Source organism: Copadichromis virginalis, linkage group LG19, assembly GCF_057382275.1.
Source record: "Copadichromis virginalis isolate Kocher_CV1m ecotype Utaka linkage group LG19, C_Virginalis_male_GT1.1, whole genome shotgun sequence".
NCBI lineage: Eukaryota > Metazoa > Chordata > Actinopteri > Cichliformes > Cichlidae > Copadichromis > Copadichromis virginalis.
In genome coordinates, this window is record NC_140636.1 from 14,778,598 (window position 1) to 14,801,851 (window position 23,254).

Consider the following 23,254-nt stretch of genomic DNA (forward strand, 5'->3'; position numbering starts at 1 on the left):
AGACGCAGCGCCGAGAAAAGCCACCATGGTCGTTTTAGCGCGGCTCGGTCACATGACACACCGACTTCCACACACAAACTGATTTTAAGGCACGCACACACACAAGTGTGGTGATGGACGTGGACCTACCTATGTTGATGCGAATGGATGCATGGAGGATGAGGTCGGGGTGGGGGTGAAGGCGGTGGACAGGTGGAGGAATGGTGGGGTGTGGGCCAGCGGGTGGAGGTGGGCTGCGTCTGGGCCGGGGGCCTCGCGCACAGAGGCGTCCTGCAGACCGCCGACAGAAAAGAGAAACCCACACGATGAACACTGGCAAACGCTAATCTGAGCGCCGCCGAGGCTGCTCCCATGATGCATTTGTTAGGAAAAGCGCACCCAGAATGGCGCGAATGCAGAAAGCCATCTTTCCTCTCAGAAGACTGCGATGTTTTCACAAGTTCCCCCGGCAGGGTTCAGCGAAAGTTTACTGCCCACACAATCCCACAACAACCCCTCTGCCTCCAACACTGCGAGCGCTCGTACAGTCAGAGCTCCCGCCCTGATGGAAAATAATACCCTGAACTCACACGCTGTTAGAGCTTCAAAGAGCTGTGCATGTGCGTTAAGGTGCTCGGTGTCACTGCGGTCTCTGGTGTTTTTACAGTCAGTTTGCATTTTTCTTCTCTTATGTTTCGACGGTGCTGCGTCGAGACCGCGCTGCCTGCTCTCGTGCCAATATATCTCTTTTTGCAAGGAAATGGCACTCGGTGCACAGAGCCAGATATCAAAATGTCAGGTACTTTATGAGATGTGTGAAAATAGGGACAGTTGCACAAGTGGCTCATAGAAGAGCGGAACCCCTGAGAACAACTCTTGCCTGCACGTCTGAAAAGAGTCTCAGAGAAAAAGAAAGTGTTTGGCTCAGAAAGCCTCTGCGGGGCTTTTCAGCACACAGATGACCGGCAGATCGATGCCTCTCGTTAGACGCTAACGCACGGCAGAGAAGCTCGACGGCCCAGAATTGTAGCGTACAGTAACCATACGGCACAATTCGCACTAAAATACATTTTTCACCATCAAGACCACTTACAGCTACAGCTGGGATACGTTAGCTCGCATGCACATTCACTAACTCACATGCAGCATATGCACAACTAATGTGCTGAGTTTGCAGCCGGAGCCCTTGCCGCGCTCTTACCTGTTGTGCACTGAGTTGGCAGATCCTGGCACGGCAGCCGCTGCTGCCTCCTGGATCTTGCGGTTAGAGCTACCCAAAGAAGGGGGACCCATCCCGGGCCCAGCTGGCTGGGGTACGCTGGGAGAAGTGGGACCGATGGCCGGGTACACCCTGTTCTGGCTGCCTGGGCCGTGGCCGCGTCCTCCGGGCATGGGCTGGCCGGGCCCCTGACCGTGCATGGGGCTGGTAGCGTTCATGCCCAGGCTGTTGGTTATGCCAGGGCCGGGGCCACTGTAGCCAGTGCTGGCTGTGCCGCTGTAGTTGGAGGGCCGTGGGTAGTTGCCTGGAAGAAGACGACATGTGAATCAGCCAACAAAAGCTCATTAAGATCACAGAAAATCAGAAGCTACACAGACGGTGTCCCTGAAACGTAAAACATGGCTCGCTGTCGTTTCAGACGTCCTCCTAAATTCCACGATTTGGCTATGAGAACGGCACAAAATAGCTTCAGTGACATTATTAACAGCAGTCTGTCTTCTGGTATGGTTCCTGCAAATTTCAGACATGCAGTAGTACAGCCACTGCTTAAGAAACCTGGCCTTGATCACACAGTTTTAGCGAACTATAGGCCTATTTCCAATCTGCCTTTAGTCTCCAAGGTTTTAGAGAAAATCGTTTTTAGTCAACTGAAAGATTTTCTAGATGAAAATGGAATCTTTGAGGTTTTTCAATCAGGTTTTAAAACCCTTCACAGCACAGAATCTGCATTATTAAGGGTTTTTAATGACATCCTTCTGGCATGTGATTCTGGTAACCATGTTGTTCTTGTCTTGCTTGACCTAACTGCTGCCTTTGAGACCGTAGACCACAATATTCAAATTTCTCGATTACATGATGTAGTGGGTATTGGTGGCACTGCACTTAATTGGTTTAGGTCTTATTTATCAGATAGAACTTTCTCTGTCAGCCTTCTCGGTTACGAATCGTCTTCTGTTCCTCTGTCATGCGGCGTCCCACAGGGCTCAATTTTAGGGCCACTGCTCTTTTCACTGTATCTACTGCCTCTGGGTTCTATCCTTAGAAGGCATGGGATCTCATTTCATTGTTATGCCGATGACTGCCAAATTTATTTGTCACTAAAAGTCCTGTTTTTATCATTTAAGGCGACTGGCAAGAGTAAAATCTTTTCTTTCGAGGCAGCACCTTGAAACAGTGATCCATGCTTTTATTTCTTCCCGCCTGGACTACCGTAACTCACTTTATGTGGGGGTCAGTCAGTCGTTGCTCTCATGTCTGCAGCTGGTTCAAAATGCGGCTGCACGACTCCTAACAGGAACTCGAAAAAGAGAGCATATAACCCCCTTGCTAGCCTCTCTGCACTGGCTGCCTGTGTCTTTTAGAGTTCATTTTAAAATTCTTATGTTTGTTTTTAAATGCCTTCACAGTCTTGCCCCGCCTTACGTCTCTGAGCTTCTTCATCCCCACATACCCTGTCGGTCTCTCAGGTCAGCTGACCAGCTGCTCCTGGAGGTACCGAGATCCAGGAGGAAGCTCAGAGGGGGCGGGGCCTTCTCTATTGTGGCTCCAAAATTATGGAATAATTTGCCCATGCACGTCAGAGAGGCCCCTTCACTGTCCACTTTTAAATCACATCTTAAAACCCACTTTTATTCCTTGGCTTTTAACCTCAGTGAGACTTAGTTTCTCTTTTAATTGAAGTAGTTATTTAATTAATGATTTCACTCTTTTTTTATTTGTTTTTTATTTATATCTCATGTAATTTTATTTTACAGTTCCAGTGTACAGCACTTTGTGTCAGCTGTGGTTGTTTTAAAGTGCTTTATAAATAAAGTTGATGATGATGATGATGATGACAAACTGGAGCTGCAGATGGGTCTTATCAATCACCTCATTTGAGACAAATGGGGTGTGCTTGTCAGCTGGTACTCATATACCTACCACAGTGACACATACAGCAATTTCATCCATCAAGAAAATAATGCCGCGACAGCCGCGGAGCGTAAAGAGCGGGATTACACCGTGATTCACGGCCGCCGCCAACCTGTGTATGCGAGGAGACCCTCTCTGAGGTGTGGCCCGGTGAGTTGTGTGGCCCTGGGAACAATTGGCGAGCTTAAGGCTGACTTTGTGAAACACTTGAGAGGAGCTCTAATCTGCAGTAAATGCTTTCTTGCTGCCCTGGAGTGCCACGCAGCCACGATGCCAGGAGCTTTCCTAAGGCACACTTAAACCCCTCCATTTTGGCTTTAAAAGCCTCGCTCGACTCCAGCCTCAATAACAGCTGAAAGACAACACGCGCATGCAGCAGACACAGCAGCAGGCACCTATACATGTGAGAGCCGTCCACACCCACGGCACGCAGCGCGCATAACAGCGTATTCCCTATTTGGGCACTGAGATTTTTCCACAGGGGACAAATCCCCCGCAAAATAGAAAAGTGGCATCTTCCATTGTGAAGGGGGCTATTTATTTTGATTTGATTAAGGGTGCTTTAGTTGGGCCTCACTGCGTAATCCCCTGAGAATATGTCTGGAAAAGGGGATCAAGTCTCTTTAAAACCTGAAGGCTTTTCTGTGCGCTCAAACGAGGGAAAGTTAGATGACAATGTTCCACGGGGGGGGGGAAGAGCGATACTGAATATGGTAATGGCTTCACAGTGTCCTCGAGCTGCTTCGGCAAAGACACTTTCCACACGACATAAGACCACTTGTCCAACAGAGATGGAGGGAGCACGAGGGGGCGGAAAGAGAGGAAGACAGACAGACTGCGAGGGAGGGGGAAACGCTCCCACCCGCCAACTCCTGAGATAGGATTTATACTGAATCAAAATAAAAGTCTTTCCCATAAAAGTCAGCAACTCCGCCTGAATTTGTCCAGAAATTGTGATGAAATCTACTGTGGGAGATGGGAAAAGAAAAAGCGGATTATTTGTGGGGAGGCTCTGGTGAGTCGGTGAGCTGAGTACAGCTGACACCTGTCAAGGGTTTTGGGGCTATAATAGGGAAGCGTTCAGGAAGAAAGGATGCCTGCTAACGAACACAGGAGGATATGTATGGTGCGCTCTGTGTGTGTGTGTGCGTGCGTGCATCTGCTTGATTGTGTGAATGCATGTGTAATACTTTGGAGACCTTGCGAGCACTGAAACACGCATTTCCATGTTTCTTCCACTCATAATGAAGCGGAGACGCTGTGGAAAATCCTGGGAGCGGTGCCCTGCAGCCCGACTGCTCAGCTGGATGAACAAGGCCCCGGTCAGCAACCTCTCTCAGCCCTCTCTGGACGGCTGATGGGACCCACGTCATGGCCATCTATTCCAGGGGTTCGTTTATAGCATCTGGACTCTGAATTCTTCTGCCTGAAGTCCTAAAAACGAGGAAGCGTCTGGAATTTTCCATCTCAGCGTGTTCACTCGCTGTCTTAGTATTTCTTCTTTTTGCGAGGTGCTAAGCTAAATCTGTTTTGAAAAACTGTGTCATTAAGTCGGCACGCCGCACTGAGGGAACTTATCAGTTTTGATGTACTACCATTCAAAGTGATGTGGGCTCAGTCGCCTCGGCTGACAGCAGAAAGACAGAGTAACTGCGGGATGGGGTTAATGTAAAGCTTTCCTATGAGAGCCTTGCTCTGTCCTGACAAGAATGATTCACTTCCTGAAGGATTGGTGCCGAGCCAGAATGCTTCTTCAAGGACAGATAGCACGCTAACCCACTTTTTAAAATGACTGAGAGCTCAACCTCAAAATCCTATAGTAGGTGTTTTCATAAGAGACATTCGGGCTTTCAATGACTTTGGAAGTGCTGTAAGATTACATTAAAAGGGGAAGATGGATTATTGCTGAGGTAAAATTTTGTCCAATTTAGAAAAAAGAGAAGCAATAATGACTCTGTGCTGATATATTTAAAACGCTTCAGGGGGAAAAGAGAAAAAAAGTACAACTTAATGTTAACTTCCAAATGCTTCCAGAAAAAAGCACATCCTGTCAGGAAATTCATATAAAAATGTGCATCTTTTCTGACTCTGGTTTTATGCACGAGAAACCAGGTTCAAAATGTGCAGTGCTAGCTTTCATTATGCACATGCATACGATGTTAGCATTAAAATGCATTCACAGACGTGGCTCTGCCTACTCTGACTGTTACTCCTGCTGCTCTGGAAACTAAAAGGAGGACAAGGAGGACGAGGAGGATGCCATTTCTTATTTGCACCTTCTCGTGTCCTTGTAGCTCAGTCTTGGTTTCTCGCCTGCTTCTCAGCACTTGTGCCTTTGGGGAGTCTTGGTGGTATTTATAGCGCGATAGAGGGGAGGAGAAGCGCTCGTGGTGCTTCGTTCACAATTACATGGAAATTCCCGGCACGGTCACGCATTTGTTGGACGCTATATCCTGCGCCGGGTTTAATCCCCGCAGTCCCGCAGGAGAGCTGGAGCGTGACCGAGCAGATTACCGTCGACTGCTTCCTCAGCAGGCCGGACCCGCCGACGCTAACGGCCGAGGCGGTCGCTCTGCCGTCTGCGGCGGAGCGAGGTGTGATGGTGCACCCTCTGGACCTGTGAACTCCATCAGTGAGGAGTGGAATGCAGATTACATGGCTACATGCTTGAGCTGCCAAGGACGGGAGCGTGGGCAGGCTGTGCACATGTGGCTGAACACAAATACAAAAATTCAATAGCATTTTTCCTCTTTTCCTTTCTGTGAATGTGGTGGGAGTGAGCTGGGAGAGTAGGGCTTAGTCGGGGAGTGTGTCAAGTATAATCAAGCCGGTAATCATACTTTAGGAAGCAAGGATGTCTCTGTTTCCTCCTCGAATCGTTATGAAACTGCTTTACTTAATAAAATAACTGTAAGTCTGTTTAAAGCTGTTTAATCAGCTTTAGCACTTCCAATGTTTGACATCAGACGGGTCAATACAGACACAAAAAACAGATTCCTTCCTTGCTTCACACAGCTCACTGTTACACTGCAGCTTTCATGTACAGCTTGGTGGGATGGATATATATATTTCTTTTTTTTGCAGCATCCCCTCTTGCCTGAGGCCCCCACATCTTCTACCAGCCACCTCAGCACCTTCCCCGGCAGGGTTTCTGAGCCTGAGCCGGGCTGGGGTGCGCCTTGGGGCTGCTGAGCTCCACATACTGTCAATTTCCTCCAAAAACATCCACTCGCTCCCTTAGGCATTGGCTTGAGTCATGGCTTTTTTCTTTCTTCTTCTTCTTTTTTTTTTTGGCTGAATTACTCTGTGGCTCCGGCAAGGCACCAAGGCTTAAAAGTCCTGTCTGAAGCACGGTCATTACCAGTGGAGTGCTTAACCCCTGGAGGGGGGTATGTGGTGGAGGGAACTATGCGATGGGTGGGAGAGAAAGCAGAGCTGAGACAGTCTCTGAATCTTTTTCCTGTAATAGCATAATATCCTCCTCCCCCGTGTGTGTGTGTGTGTGCTGTTCTCAACATGCTGCTCTGCACCGTGTCCAAGTGCAGGTCTTGGAAACAGCTGCTGAGGACATGTGAGTCTCGAGGAGAGCCTGATATCAGCTGAGATCAGGTAAACTTGGGATATAGCGGCCTTTCAAAGCACCACGATAAACACGGAGCAGCTTAAATGTTTGGACCGCCTCACTGCAACAGCTCTAACACACAGTCACAAACAGCAAACCTCTGGTTAGTGTTATCTGATCAAAGATCGCTTGAAAAAGCAGAAAAATATGTAAGTACTATTTGCAGAGAGGCCGTGTCCTCCGGCAGACTCATGTATCACATTAACTGTGTGCAGGATGGAGCTTATGTAGCTGATTACACGAGTCCAGCTACAGTCGTTTACCCGCGGACAACAAAAGCAGTCTTGTAGCCTTTAAAGTTACAGACACCAGCTGAGCTACAAACTGCTTTAGTGTGTGTGTGTGAGAAATGGCTGAAAGACAAAATGCTGTTACCCATTACACATGGAAACAACCTCTCCCAGCACAGACAGGCCAAGAGAAACAGCAGAGCAGAGTTCAGGAACTTGGAGCTAGTTTCTGTGTTGGCTAATTTGCTGGTTCGCTCGGGAGAGGGAAGGGAAGCAGATGGAGCTGTCATTAAGAACAATGACCAGCAGCTGTCTGGCCTGTTCGCTCTGCTAAGGACCGGGGCCCTGGCTATGTCCTGGACTCAATATGAAGCTTAAGACGAGTTTACATCAAAGTAAAAATAAGTAATATGAAACATTATGATGTGAAAGTGCACGTAAGTGGTAATCTGAACTCGGCTGTTTACCTGTAAAAATAACCACAGACGGCCACAAAAGGAGTAAATTAGGGGGAAGCTGAAGAATTACAGGACAAGGGTGAATTAAGGGTGTTGGCTTTGGCTCTCCAGCAAGTTTGCATAAAGAAAACACCAGGATACCTGCACGTTTGCTATATCTGCATGCATGAAGCACACATGTGCAGGTCTGAGCAGCTCCTTCTGATTTTGATGGAACATCTCTCCTGACGTCCAAGTGAGATTTCACGCTCATCTGCCTCCAGAGCTTCTCGCAGGCTAGACCGCCTCGCTGTTGCTCTCTGCTTACTTCATTTCTCTTTCTCCTCTCTGCTTACTGGGCTGTCAGCGCAGCCAAAGTCACATTAGGAGATAAGAGTGGGTGGAGAAGGAGGACCAAATACCAAACGCATTAGGGCTATTAATCAAGATTAACAAATGCGAGGGAGACGCCGCAAATTTGGAAAAACACACGCGCGGATGGGTGCATTTATCAAGGTGACACATTAAAACACACATTTACCAAAAAAATACCATAATGTTTGGTCTGGTGTGGCGCCAAAGGCAGAAAACGAACTACAACAGCAGATGTCGACGTTTGCCGGCTGGCTGGGAGTTTCATGTTGGAGAAACAAGCGAGCGCAGAACGTTTAATTACACAAAGCGATCCAAACTTCTTTTTTTTCCAGTTTTCCTGGAATCTGAGACTCGTCATTTTTCCAAGTTTTTTTTCTCCTGAGAAAAATCTGAAAAAGCTTAGACTGATGGTCAGTGCAACTGGAACGCCACAAGGCTCGTCAGACAGGCCGAGAGAACGTGGCGGAAGATCTGATTACTGCTCAGAGGCCAAAGAAACAATAAATACTCAGGAAGAGATGGATGTGGATTTCCTGCACTGATCACTGCACATTTATGTGACCTCAGGACGACATATGTACACACACAGCACAAAAAGAGATAAGAAAGCCGGTCTCGTGATCTAATATGTTATCAGGATCTTGATCATTAGTAAAACTACAGTAAAAGTAAGTCCTCTGCTTGACTAGGAAAAAAACGCAGATTGTAACTTTTTTTGCATTTGGTGACTGATGGCAACTAGTTCCCATCACCTACTGGTTGCCTGTAGGTTGCAAATTGATTGCACAGGTCACCTGGTAGGAGGCAACAATCGTGGTCCAACTGAGGCTGACTGCAGACTCTCAGACAGACACGCTGCACTCTGCAGAGTCCATCTGCAACTCGACTTTATGTATTCTTTTAACTCTTGAGATGTTTCTAGATGAATATTTCAGCTGTTAGCATTTGCCCTCTCATGTTTGCATGCTGTGCATTTTGCTCCAAAAAGCTTCTTCCTCTGGTTTTTGTGACTCATTCTTGCAGCCGTCTTGTTCTAAACTAAGATCTCCAGTAAACATGAATGAACTGGTTCATTTTATGCACAGCATGTGTCTCATTAGAAGACAGGCCGGCCCCCATCAGAACGAGGGAAGCCATCGTTGCGATCGGTTAAAGGAACACGTTCAGCTTCTCTCTATGGACATGATAACCTACTGCAGGTGTGACACTGGACTGTATGTATTTGAAAGAAATGAAGCTAAAACAGATTCATTATGTTCAATTCTTTTAAAAAACGACTCATTTTTCTTTGAGGCCGATATTTCTCCAGATCATGATTCAGTGGATGAAGCTCGTGACGTGTCAGTCTGGAGCTCATAATCTTATCACGAGGAGGGCCAAGAGGTGTGTCCAGGGTTCAAGTGTCTCATGAATATAGTCTGGCTTTGAATGCCCACGATGAGACCTGCCACACAGGATGATAGAGGACTGTAACAGCTGTGTGCGTCGAGATTGTAGGAAACAGCCAATGGAAACGTCTTTCAAAAGGACTCTTTTTGTATTCCTCATTAGCAGACTGTCTTTGACACCAGTGACACCGAAGTCAAGCCCGGTGTGACGGTGAGCGCGAGGCCAGCGGTAATCAAAAATGACAAATGTGACTCTCCAATCTGGGGCCAAACTCCTGCGTAACCCCTCTGAATGGATGATAGGCTGGACTCGCCCTCCCAGCGGACCAGTCAGGAAGCAGAGGCTGCTGCACAAATGTGATGTCCGTTAAAGTCAGCGTGGGGCCTGTTAATGCTTCTCGTGATTATAATTCAGCACGAAGCCTGACAGCAGTCGCAGTTTTCTCTGCTTTTTTAAACTATCGCCTGAAAGTTAGACTCTCGCGTTTGAGGCGTTCGTGCTCGCTCGACTTTTAACAGAGTTTCTGGTAAACTGACACGTGCTAAATATAGACTCGTGAATCAGCTCTTATGTCTTCGGCAGATTAGGAGCTCAGAGTAACGCGAAATTGCCAGTTTTAGAAAACATTAAACAATCATGATTTCAAGGCTTTTCCACAGCTGAGCCCGACATCCTGCTTTACAATTTCTCACCTTGTGAGAAAACTATGTGAGATCCTTGTTTCCTGTAATAATAAAGGACAAACAAATATTCCAAAATCTTCTGTTCATTTAAATGTTTTCAGACGATCACATTATAGCAGGCACCAACCTTGGTGTCCATACTGAGGTGCGTGTGGTCCGTAAGGGCCCGCGGGGCCACCCTGGGAGTACGGACCCACTCCAGAGTAGAGGGGGCCCCCTGGCGATGGGTGGGGGGACATGGGAGGTCCGGTCTGTGGAGAAGCAAACTGAGAGGCAGCCTGGTTCCTCTGCATGTTGAACCCTGAAACACAAAAACAGGCATGAAAGCAGCAGAACCAGCGGAGGATTTGTCTGAAGCGGTTGTGTAAGTCAACAAAGTGGGACATTTATTCAATTTCCTCGTGTAAAAAGAGCCGTGTTCTGATAACGACCCTAATCTTTTACCTCAGCGCTGGCTCCTGTTACTCGCAGATACACTTTGTGGAGTAATACGGCGCGGTCCAGGTGTTAGACGGCGCATAAAGAAAGCGGCAGGCTGACACAGGCTCGCTCGCTCAGAGAATTTTAGCACGGGCAGAAGCAGAGGGTCAAGTGTACGCATGTTCTGAAAGACGCACGCAGCCCAGTCTGTGCGCAGGGTTGAAAAAAGCCAACCGTTTGCTCGACTCTTCACAGAATAGCCGGCGATTTGACCGCAGCTACTATGTTTTTCTAAACCGTTTTGTCAATAGATGTGTCAGAGCCTCTCAGGCCCAAACTCGCCCGCACCATTCAAATTGACATTTGGAGAGATCCTCACCTGGGCTTCGCTCTTTCAAGCTGCGCCGTTGGTTTTTAAACCCACAGAAAGGTCTCCCGATCCACCGCGTATGCGGAAAGGTCGCTGGGCGGCCATTCAGAGAAAAGAGAGGTTGCGTGGGTGTGGAAACGAGCGCGTGCGGTAGGGGGATTGCAGATTAGGGCGTAAATGGATCGGGCCCGCTCGACTGTAAACTGTGATAGCGATCCGCTTTGCTGAATGGGCGCCGACTCTTTAGCGAGTTTGGGGTTTAGGGAAAAACGATAGAGTTGGAAAAGTGCAAGTTGACACTTGTTTAATTCCTTGTTTCTGCTAAGAGAGCATGAGAAAATATGAGGAGAGGGAGATGGAAGTTTCACTGCATGATGGCTGTGTGCGCACACACACATGTGTTTGTGTTTCTCGGTGTGTGGGGGAGATAACAGAGAAAGAGAGCAATAAAAGTGTGTGTGTGTGTGTGTGCAGCGAAGAGATGAAGGCCAAGACAGAAAGAGAGGCAGTGAGAGAGAAAGTGTGTGTGGGAGGAAAGACAGTGTAACAGAGGGAAAGAGCGATCGGGGCCTGAAAGTGCTTAGGCTGCGAGTGCTGGGTTTAAGGAGCGAGGACATTATTGTAATGTTTTGCTTCCATTAGGGTAAGGGGATTCTGGGAGAGCAGGAGAAAAATACAGTGTGTAATACCGCACTTTAAATTGCCTGGAAAATGGATGGGGAGAGGAACATTGTGCAGACAGTGCTAAAAGCAAATAACACATTCAAGGATTTTTCTGTCTCTCTGCTTCGTTCGCTCTCCACACTCACACACAAACACACAACACGCACACAAACCTTTCTCTCTTTCGGGCAAAGTGAATGAAGCTCTCAGCCGGACAACAACAGGCGAGCGGCGGAGCACGCGAGAGAAAGCGGGGGGGAAAAGGGACATTCAGCGGATTTATGGAAATGAAGAGTGGAGAGAGGCTCTTAGGGAGGCAGCCACTTGAGCAAAGTGGGGCGTGCGTGTAGAGGAGGACGAGGGGGGGCGGTGGGAGGTTTAATCCTAGCTAGGGAAACAGCAAAAACAACAGCCAACCCTGTTAACCTCGCCGTGTTTTCCTGGACTGGGCTGGGGAGGGCGTGAGGTTTACAGGCATTAGAGAGCAGCACTAAATTTCCGATTTGATTTCATCATGTTGGGAAATAACCTTTTACAGTGCCGCTCCCGCTCTCTCCGTCTTCATCTATCCACTCCCTCTGTCTCTCTGTGATGTTAACTGCTCTTTGGTGGGTGATAGAGAGGGAGCATCGCAGTAATTCCATTAAGGTTGCATCCCACTCTTTCAGGGGTTTTTCAGTGTTGTGTGGATGCAGATTTTTTTTCACATGAGCAATTTTGCTGTTTTTAGTAATAGTTGAGAAGTGGCCATAATTGCTGGAAACAATTTTGCAGTTTGGCGAACACATGTGGCTTGTGGGTGAGCGTTCGTATTACGAGCCTTTGGCAGCGAGTCGGGGCCAAAGCTGAAGTGGCTCCATCGGCAGAGCGCACGCTCGGGTCTGAATGAAAGACTTATCTCAATGTTTACTGTGACATTTTTACACAACCGCAATTTTACCATAAGAGTGAAGTTAAAACATGATGCTGCGTGTGTGTAAACTACATGAAGTGCAGAATATTTTAAACATATACAAACAAGTGTTTGTTGTTTTATTTGCATATAATATTAAAAACCTGATAAACCAGCAGGGACTAGAAAGAGGAACATGAAGGTTTCCTCCCACATTATCTTCTCTTCACTGGCTCCCTGTCAAATCCAGATTTCTTCTTAAATAATCACGACATAAAGACCTCGGTGTTTCGTATCGTCACTCTCACACTGCAGGCTCACTTGTTGTTTCTGGAGTATTCAAGGCCACGCCCACACTAAGCGTTTTTGGTCAAGGAAAACTGAGCTCTTTGAAAACGCTCTCCAAAGCGGATACATTTGAAAACGCCGTTTTCTTGTTGCAGTGTGGACAGCGTAACCGCAGGCTTTTGGAATCGATGACACATTTTAGTCATGTGATGCAGACATGTGACCAATTAAACTAAGACAGCGGAGGGCGTTATACAGCAGCTGTTTGACAGCCCTATTAAAGACTAATATCAGTCTGTACATGCTCCACAGAGCTTTTCTTCAAATTCTTTAATTCTCACTCGCTTTTGCAACTTTGTACTTTTGTGTTACTCGCAGCAACAACTCCACCTCATTGTGAGTCCGTTTAAAAAACTCAGTGGAAAGTAAATAAGTGGCAGACAGAAATGAGGCAGGTCGAATCTGGAACGTAAGTGTTTTCGACCGTTTCAATGTGGACGCACAACTCTGTGAAAACGACTGAAAACGACAGTGTGGACGCGGTTTTCAGAGGAAACGCCGTTTTCAAATGTATCCGGATTAGTGTAGACATAGCCTAACAGTAGAATGGGAGGCGGAGCCTTCAGCTTTCAGGCCCCTCCCAGTTTGGACAGTTGGCCCTGTTCACATTTGTCTTAGCTGATACCATCCTATGCATCCACTGGGTTGTCGCCTATCATAGAAGGTTAAGGCAGTATTTAATAAGCTTGAGCCAGCCTACTGTGCTCAGTGCCTGCAAGCTGCTTTGCAAACCACCTTAGTGTCGTGCAGCGTGATGCTTGTTGTCACGGATGCCTGCTCAGGTCTGGAGGTCTTCCTGCTGCTCTACCTGCCTACAGCTTCTCAGTTATGCCCATGGAAGAGCGACGAGGTCTCCTAGAACAGAACCACAAATCACTGCTGAAGGAATGATCTTCTTAGAGAGAAGCACTCACTATTGTGGCGAGTGGGAAATTCCCACAGTTCTTTCTCTGTCTTTGTCTTTCTTTGTAGCTGTGTCAAATGACTTGTTTACATCTCTTTGCTAACATCTTAAACTCCAAGTCTTCATATTTCCTAAGAAAATCTTTCATTACAGTCGCTGGTTTCGTCCGTGGTGCACTAAGATATCGTTTTGGTCTTCTGTTTGTTACGGCCTCTAATCCTCCTGCACCGCTCGCCTGTGTTTCATGTAAAGAAAGAAATTATTTCTATTTCATCGTCCGCTTTGTAAGTATACAAGCTCTTCATCTGAGCCCGATGCACAATGTGGATTTTCTGTAATATATATTTCTGTACTGTACAGAGCATGTGTGCTAGCCACTAAATGTTTCTGTAAAACATCCTTAAACATTGGGTAAAACAACGATTCCAGTCCTTTAACTTAAGCCTGGGGTAGCTGTGCCCCTGGTAGGCTGACTTACGGGCTAACACACACAGACATACCTCTCTCCTGAGCCATAGGTGAGCGTGTGATTGGCAGGTGACCTCCATCGGGTCCGTTTCCAGAGCTCTGCGGGGCCATGGCTGAACCTGCGGACATGGATGTGACATCTTTGACGTTGTTGTTTTAAGAAAAGCTTTGACATTCAAAGAAAATGTTTAGTGTCATTTAAATTCCGCTTTCTGCACAAAAACTGAAGGAAACAGAAACGGATTCATATTTGTTTTCTGTCTGCTTCAAAAGCGATGCAACAATTAAGCCCCGAAGGTCCGCTTTTGTCTCAGACGGACAAAGTTCTCAAAAAGTTTTCTCCCGCTTGATTGACGAATAAAAAAAGGAAAACAATAAGGGCTGCGTATCAAGCTGAAGGTTATTTTTTGACTGCCTTTGTTTCTTGAGCAGCGATTGATCGGGTCAGAGGGTCTGATGCCAAATTTAGCCTTTGCAGACGCACAGCGGGCTCAGCACAATTACTACACATGAAGCTGTTTGTGATTCACTATCAGCTAAATGACAAATGCACTTCCAGGAGACATATCAAGTCATTGGACCCCGTGCCACTTCCTTGTGTAAGCATTAAAGCTGCAGCGATCCCCTATAGAAAACCGGAACCATTCCAGGAGCATTGATCAGGTGGTTGTGCGGGTCTTTGTTCCATTGAAATCCAATAGCGAGTTGAGGGTCTGATTAGGACAATGGCAGACAGAGACTACGGCGGATTGATTTGGCCCAGAGGAAGGAGAGAGATGGCAAATTAACCTTTTATCTTCGAATTCAGGCTGGCGACGATGACGGGGAGAAAGGCGAGGGAAACTCGCCGCTTCTGTCTTTCTGTGGATACGATGTGCAGCGAGTGACAGGCAGCGAGTGCAATCATGAGGGAAACATATGTTCTGTGATGACTATCGGTGCGTGTTTTCAAGATTACAGAGTACGGGCTGACCCGTCTCAGTGGGAATATATGAAGAAACTAAGTGTTTCCTCAGGATGACACATGATGAAGTACAAACAATTCTGTCGCTGCTCCCGAAAACTCACATTGAATATAAATCCCTTATTATAGAGGAAACACTTCCCATTATTCAATCACTCAGTAGAAAAGTGCTCTTTCCACAAGTGTGTGTGTGTGTGTGTGTGTGTGTGTGTTATATGTCTGTCCATAGCTGCGGTAATACATGACTGGAGGTGACACTCTCTCCACATAAACAAACCCAATTAAGTCAACATAATTGCTTTGCATAAAAATACATAAACAACATTTCCATCCAACCCCCGCCTACACACACACACACACACACACACACACACACACACACACACACACACACACACACACAGAAATACTTCCACAAACAAGTGTAAATAAACAGAGTGAAGTGCACAAAGACATGCACGTGAGTGCACAAAGCCACATAGGGTACGCAGCGAAACGTTCGCGCACACTCGCACACAAAGACCCCCTGCCTCACGCATGAATAGATCCAGCGGCGCTGCTTCAAAGGGAGAATATTCGATTAGTTAGTCTGTCACCGTGTTGCAGGAGAGAGGGGGAAAAGTTAGCACGCGAGTGTTGAGGCGACTCGGAGATAACGCTAAAAACACCAGCTGCACGCTTTTATGTGCCGGCAGAAAAAGACAGTGTAGAAACACTCGATCCATTCACAGCTAAATGTACGCAAAAGAAGTCATTATGTGCAATATTACAGCAGCAGCACTTGTAACAGTCTAATAACAGGATGCTGTCATAATCTAAGTGCATCTAACAACAACGTTTCTCTGTACAGCAACTCGACCGCCATCATCTCACAGTGATTCATACGGCTCAATAAATCACTGCCTATTGTATTTATATAGTGGTTGGAATAAAGGGAGTGCAGATAGAGCAGACTGCATGTTCTACTCTCCGTGTGCATCAGTGTACAGTTTATGTAGTAACGTGAAGGGTCACTGCAGGTTAGAGCCGGAGGAGCATGTTCAGCTGCAGTTCTGGTTTCCTCGCTTTAGATTGGCTGGTGGGGAAGACGAGGTAGTCAGCAGGAGTTTAGTGAACCCCTAAACTACGGAAGTCGACCCAACGATGGAGGCCGGCCTCGCTGTGCGTGTGTGTGTAGGGATGCATGCCAGGCACCAGCTTTGCTGTCAGCCTCTGTTTGTTTGGATGGCAGAGCCTGTGTGTGTGTGTGTGTGTGTGTGTGTGTGTGTGTGTGTGTGTGTGTGTGTGTGTGTGTGTGTGTGTGCACCACTACCAAGGTAGACCCAGGGAACGCTGCCCTGCATGCTCCACTACTCTCTCCACATACTCATGTAAACTGTCACCAGAGATAAATTAATGCGAAGACAAATGTGTGCGTGAGAGAGGAAGACCGAAAAATAAAAGAAGATTATCGACAAAAGCAAACTGCTGAACACGAGGCCTCAGCTCCGCCCGCTCTGCAGCAAAGACTAAACTTTGTGCACTTTATAATTATTTCACTACCAATTAATGTCCAAACAAAGCTCCTCTCGTCTCTTCTCACATTTTTTCCCCCCTCTTCCCCTCCTGTCTCGGCTCTCGTCTCTCCCCTCCTCGCCATCATTTTTAACAAGGTGCCATTAAATAATTACGTCCAAATAAAACAAACAGGCGCCACGGCGAGTCCTGGCACTTTTAATCCACGCCATTAATAATTCATATGCTCAATCTTTGACGTGCAGCTCTTCCCCGTGTGCTGCCGAGAGACGGAAGAGAAAGCTAAATGTCAGCAGGAGCTCAAAGTATAGCTTCTCCGTGTCCGCAGTCTTCCAGCTGTGGATGAAAATGTAAAACGAATGAAGCGATGAAGAAATGATGCCGAGTTCAGGCGATCCTGGTACACGTGTGTGTGATTTAACAACGTTGTTTCCTCTTCGGTGGGAGAGACGGTGATTTTGAAGAAGAGCAGAATTCATGTGTTCATCTGCATGTGCTCCAACAGTCTGGATGTTTCTGGTGCAGGAATATCTCTGCTCTCATCCTCCACTTTCACCCACTCATCTGCAAATTACACTCTCACAAAGAAATCAGCTCCAATGAATAAAAAAAGGCTTGTTTATCAAATCCATGCATATTCCCTTTAAAGGTTGAGAGTATCAAAGATGGATCGGGCTCTTATTTTTAATTCTCTGTACTTTAATTCTTTTAGACTCTTCTTTGATTGCTGCCTTCAAACACGACTCATTCATAAGAGATCTGACTGCACCTGTGCCACTGTTTGTCTTTAACTCTGACCCTCGGGGCTTTAAGGACTTCACGCCGATTGTGCCGACGGAGAAAACACTGAACCTGCGGCAGGAAGAACCAGGAGATCTCTAACACGGGAATGCTCTTTGGAATGCGGCGGAAAAGTCGAATAACTGTAATTTCCTTTTTCTGTAAAAAGCCACTTAACAAACACATCCATTTTTGACTCTTTCCTCATGATACAAGGCAGCCGAGCCAAGAGTAATGGGAGTTCAGTGTGTTTTTGGAGATAATGCTCCTCGCTAAAACCCAATCCACATTTTAAATTTCTCTTCCACGAGGACTGTTGAGGCAACCCAGAGTCTCCTTTGAAGAGAGGGAGTGTGGTCTTTGAAGCTTTTTTCATCAGGGTTTCAAACACAAATGCTGCTGAAGTTCAAAGCTGAGGGAGAGCACTTGTGGCCATATTTCTGTTTTGTTTTCAGGGCCCTGGAAATATAAAGCTTAGGAGTTATTCTGCATGTGTGTGCGTGCGTGCTAATGAAGTCAACCTGAGATTCAATGAAAAAGCTTTTAATAATTGCCAGAGAAAGAGCCGGTGCATTAGCAGACATGTGTGCACGCTTGCACGTATCAGCCACGACATTAAAACTGTGTAATACTAAAAGGAAGGAGCTCAGACCTGCAGCACCTTTGAGGTGGGGGTTACTGGTGTAGATCGGACTTGTGCACATCCTGCAAACGCTCGAGTGGATTGGGAGCTGAGTCAATAGCTTGGGCTTTTTGCCATCCATCTCCATCTGGGGGTGGGGGGATGCTGCTTGGCCTGCTACAATTTTAAGGTGCACGTGTCAGAGAAGCACCCGCTGAGTGGCACTGAGACCATGACTGTTATTCACCGCTGGTGGATTTGAGGTTGTGGCCGCTCGGTGCGTGAACACACACAAACACACACAAACGTCCAAACTGTTTCTTACAAATAGCCGACCCCCGGAGCAACGAGGGCTATTTTTGCTAAAGTGAGGTAACTGTGTTGAGCACTAATAGACTGACACAGAATACAGAGAAACGGCTGCTTCAGCACCATCTCTTAATACAACCCTCAGGCTATAAATGCACACACACCTGCACCGCCCTGCAAACACACACACACCCAGGTAATATCCCCTATTTGCCGTGTCTTTAGGGGAAAGAGGCAGATAAACAGCGGGCTCCAATAATGGTGGTTTAGATCTCAATGGGTGCGAGTCAATGCCTCTCCGAGCCGGGGGCTAATGTCAGTTAACACTCCCTGTAGGGGACAAACGCAGGCCTGCAGTGGCTCGCAAAACAAGCCCTCTCCCAAGATCCTCATTACTTCCAACGCTGAGCAGCAACTGTAAGTAAAGCAAAAGTGCAGCTTAAGCTAAAAACATAGCGAGCGGGATGCGGGGGGAGAGAGAGCGCGAAGGAGTGGAGAGAAAGCAAGAAAATAGGTGTTGGGGAGGGAAAATAATTGCACACTGTGCTCCGGTTAGGGTTTTCCAGTCGGACAGAGTTAGAATGGGATTTCTCTAAATGGCTAACGCAGCAAGCAGGTGCTGTTTTTCCCCTGTTTTGGCCGACGCTGTGCTTTGTGAATATAATGCTTGCAGGGAGCGCGTTTAGCCGTTTCACTGCGAACACGAGCAGCCTTCAGGACGACAACAGGCAGACAGGGAATAGTTGGCTAGATGGCAGCGGTTGTGCTGCTAGTGGTGATGGATGAAGAAGAATAAAAGGAGGACAAATTCAGAGAGAAAGAGCTGGAGGAGAGATGTGGAGAAATAAGAGAGAGGAACCGAGGCAGAAATAAGGATGGAAAATTCAGCCTTGTTCCTCGGTGGGAGTCCTGTACCACAGCAGCGCTCTGAGCCAAGAAAGCAGAGACAAACAGAGCTGGGGAGGAAAGGGTGGGGACGAGGGAACGCGAGACACAAGAGGGAACATGAGAGAAGGCGAGCACGATGAAAATAATGAGAGAAAGAGAGAGGGACAGGGACAGCCAGCGGCGGTGTTCCCACCACGCAGCCTCTCAGGGAGTGGTGTGACTGGAAAAGTTGCCCAGCAAAACACACTTGCACAAAAACTCGCCCCCACCCTTTTACCCATGCTTTCTTCTAATAACGTGCACCACAAGCAGAGGGGAAATCGAGCTATGGCTGAGCACCCCTGCAGAGCCTGCTCTGGGCTCATGGTTTGCAGCTTTTTGGGGAAGTAATTTAACCGCACGTCCACCTTTTTGCATGCAAGTAAGCGCTCAGGTACCTTTGGGGCATCGCTGCTTAACCTCTGACCCCAGAACAGGGAAAAAAAAAACAACCATCTGTGGTCACTGCCATAATTACAGATATAAAAAAATAACCACAGACTAGGCCGCGCGATGATGTAAAGGCAGGAGTGGATATAAAGCATTTTTCAGGAGATTCACATATGAAAGGACGCTCGAGGTAACATACTGGACAGATCTGGCCTTCCCTCTGTCTATCCCCCCTTCCCCTCTCGCCTCCCCTCGCCCTGACCTCTCTGTCCTTTTCTGGGCCCCGGAAGCTCTTGAAGCGAAGCGCAGATAAACAGCTTAAACTCTCCTGAGCGCTCGCCCGCAAGCTCCAATCACCTTATTAGAAGAAAATAAAAACTTGGAGGGGCTGAGGAGAGATGGAAGAGGGAGGAGGGAGAGCAGGCAGACACTGTTAGCGGGACCTCGGAGGACCTCGGTGGAAGCACAAAGAGTATTTGTGATTTTGTGCAGCAGACAGAGCGAGCCGGCCTGTGCAGGAGTGTGGATGTGCTCTGTGTCAATTAGTAGCTGCACAAAGTGAAAAATATTGCAGTTTGGCCTTCAAAAGCAGCCGGGCACACAGACACAGTGTGCATAGTTTTTTTGCATCACTTTTTTTCCAACAATTATCCCAACAAGACAAAGCTTTAATAACACATCATCACCTTCTTTTTCAGCAGCATGAAAGATTCATCCAAAGTTTCTCTGACACCTGAATGAATTATTAGAGGTGCACATTCACTGCAGAATACAAGACCTTCAGAGTTACTGTGAGGGATTCATCGGAGCAGACCCTCTCGGTTCTGTGAGGTTTTGCTATTTTGTGGCGGATTTAAAAGGTCAGGCCTGTCTGAACGTTTTCTGGAACACGGTGACCTGACAATCTTCTGCCGGGCATCTTTTGGTTTCAATCTGTGGAGGCCTCAAGGACAGAGTGTGGGGAAGGAATAATAAACGTGCGTGCTGAAACATATGTGCTCATCTCTGATCACCTACAGTGGATATCAAATATTTCTATGTCAGATTCTGTGTTGCCTCTTCAGTGATCTTACTAAAGAAGACAGCCACACATTTACATCCCCAACTCCAAGGTAACAGCTGCATCTCTGACACATCTGGAAATGCTCCATCAGTGCTAAAAGGTAGATACAGATTTTAGAGCAACATCTGCTTCATCCAGACATCTTTCAGGGAGGCCCTTCATATTTCAGCAGGACGATGCTAAACCTCCAGAACATCTGCAGCATCGTGAAACCAAAACCAGACAAAGAAGATCCAGGAAGCCTGAGCAGCTCGAATCCCACATCAGACAATGGGACAACATTCCTCTGTTAAAGTGCAGCAGCTGCTCTCCTCTGTCACAGACTGTAGGAAGCTGCAGACCTTTACAGACATGCTGTTGCCATCAAATTCATATTTTCTTAATATAGTTCATTTTTGCACTTTAATGCATCCTGGGGATTTTGCATTTTATAGTGTTGCAGCTTTTTTGGAATTGAGGTTGTACACCAGGGGTCCCCAATCCCAGTCCACGAGGGCCGGTGTCCCTGCAGGTTTTAGATCTCACCCTGGGTCAACACACCTGAATCACATGATTAGTTCATCATCAGGCCTCTGGAGAACTGAAGACATGTTGAGGAGGTAATTTATCCATGTAAATCCGCTGTGTTGGATCAAGGAACATCTAACACCTGCAGGGACACCGGCCCTCGTGGACTGGGATTGGGGACCCCTGGTGTACACACATGATTTTTACAGTCTCCTTCCAATCAGGTCCAAAGGCAGAAGAACAGTGTATTGTTTGCATATGTGGTGATTGAAGAAATGTTCCCTTCCCTTCACTCACTGTCTGCACACCAAAGGAAAGCAAAGAGGAATCGGGGCTGTGTTTGTGTGAAGTTTGATACGTTTCAGATGCAGTCTGGTAATGAACATGTCTTCAGCTCGTTGTTTGGGAAACACGACAGTCAGCCTCATCCTGACAGGAAGTGACGCCACACTGACAGGCTGCCAACCTGGAGACAACCTGTCACACCAACCTGTGCATGCACACAAGCCTAAAAGCAGCCGCTGCGTTACCCACAACTCGAAATCTGCAGCAAATGCAAGTTTTTAGAGCTTTAAACATGCACATAAACGATGCAGCATGTCTGATGGATTCTGGGGCTGCTGGGGTTTTATTAACATAGAGACTAGTCAGCGAGCTTTTTAAAAACTCTGCTCTTCTACTGGATGAACTCGGCTCTCCTTCCCACAGCTAAGAGTCAGCTTTGGAAGCTTTAACACTGGCGTTCCCATTCCGCCACACCATCCATCCGGATGAGAGAAAAACGTCTGCCCGCCTCGTCCCCAAAGTCTCATATAGGGAGAAAAATATTCTGAAGATGCTCTGAATTGCTTCTGAGACACTGGGAGCAAGGAGATGTGTGTGTGTGTGTGTGTGTGTGTGTGCATACAAGGTAGAGGAAGAGGAGGTGGAGGTTGGCGGTTGAGCAATGTGATTTCTGCTTGACTGTCACAAATCTAGCGCAACAGGAAAATCAATTTATCCCTGTGTGTGCCTTTTTGGCTCCGGGAGAGAATCCAAATAGCAAGGCGAGGCCCGGATAATGTTACAGTGTATTGGATTTGCTTCATGGAGAGACAGCGAGAGGGAGAGAGGGAGAGAGGGAGAGAGAGGACAAAGAACAGGAGAAGCGAGGAGACGAGGGAATCACAGGCGTGTTGCGGAGCTTCGACAAGATAGATTTGTGCAAGTGTATGGGTGTATGATAGGCTGGCAATCTGTCAGTCTCCACCTCTTTTCACCCCGACTCCTTCTTATTTTCTCTCACACACACACGCGTGTGCAGATGACACCGTCAGTCATCCGAGCGAGCGTATATACAGAGGTGATTTATGTGTTCAACAATATATGTAAAGTCAAACCATGAAATCAAGTTTTTATAGGTATTCGTGTTCTTATGTGCAGCTGTGCGCGCTCACTCCGGTGTTATTCTGCTGGTGTGTGTGTTTGGCAGCCAGGTGAAAGGATGACATAATGAAGTTGCTCTCCTCCGACCGTTGTCAGGGGTAACGTGTGTGCTCATCCATGTGACGTGTCACATCAGTCCACCGAGTGGGGCCGACAGGTGACAAATAAACACGGGGCACATGCATGTGTGCATGCGCGCACGCACACTTGAACCTACTTTTTTATATTTTTGTGAATAACTGCACACACTATATAGACCACGTAGAAAGATGAGTGTATTCCAGACCTGCATTCTTCCTAATGGCCAGCAGCTGGCGTCAGCACAAGTCCAGCTGTTTGGCTGCTTTTACGCCTTACTCGCTGCAACATGTCGCTAATTTCAGTCAGAAAGAGAGCTGATCTCATTCTGTCTGCAGTAATCTGTATTTGATTGTGTTGGGACGTCACACAGCAGAGAGCAGGGTCATGATAGACGGAGCTGAGGATGTGCATCAGCTGACCATCAGCTGATCAGTAGGAACTATCAGCTGAGTCCCTGAGTCCTCCTTCCTGCAGTTTCAGATGTGACGACCAAAGTTCTCTCGTGTGATGTCAGGGTAGCTACGTCCACCTAGCATCATGACACAATGTGCTGACATATACAGCACGCCTGTAAATAATTTAATAGGACGAAACCATCAATGCCAGCAGCGCACACTGACGTCAGCCGAGGGATGCAATTTATAAGCGGCTGCGATGTTTCCGCTGACAGCGGCCCTAATGGAGCAGAATGGAGCAGAGAAACAAGTCATGTTGTGTTGTGACTTCTTGAGTGGAGCTGAAACTACTGCAGACAGGTTTTT

General features: G+C 47.3%; 1 protein-coding gene across 5 annotated transcripts in view; it reads right to left on the minus strand.

Annotated features, from left to right (window-relative positions):
* The window catches only part of LOC146685787 (AT-rich interactive domain-containing protein 1B-like), a 157,922-nt gene that overhangs the window by 25,007 nt on the left and 109,661 nt on the right, over positions 1-23,254 (minus strand). For 3 of the 5 annotated variants that reach the window (XM_085440531.1, XM_085440530.1, XM_085440529.1), the window contains exons 6-8: positions 13,943-14,029; positions 9,973-10,146; positions 1,181-1,502 (exon numbers count right to left, since the gene is read on the minus strand). In XM_085440531.1, coding sequence (XP_085296657.1) covers positions 1,181-1,502; positions 9,973-10,146; positions 13,943-14,029 — 583 coding nt within the window. Of the gene's footprint in view, positions 1-129; positions 271-1,180; positions 1,503-9,972; positions 10,147-13,942; positions 14,030-23,254 lie in introns of all 5 variants that reach the window. The other 2 variants (XM_085440528.1, XM_085440527.1) reach the window with 1 other exon arrangement.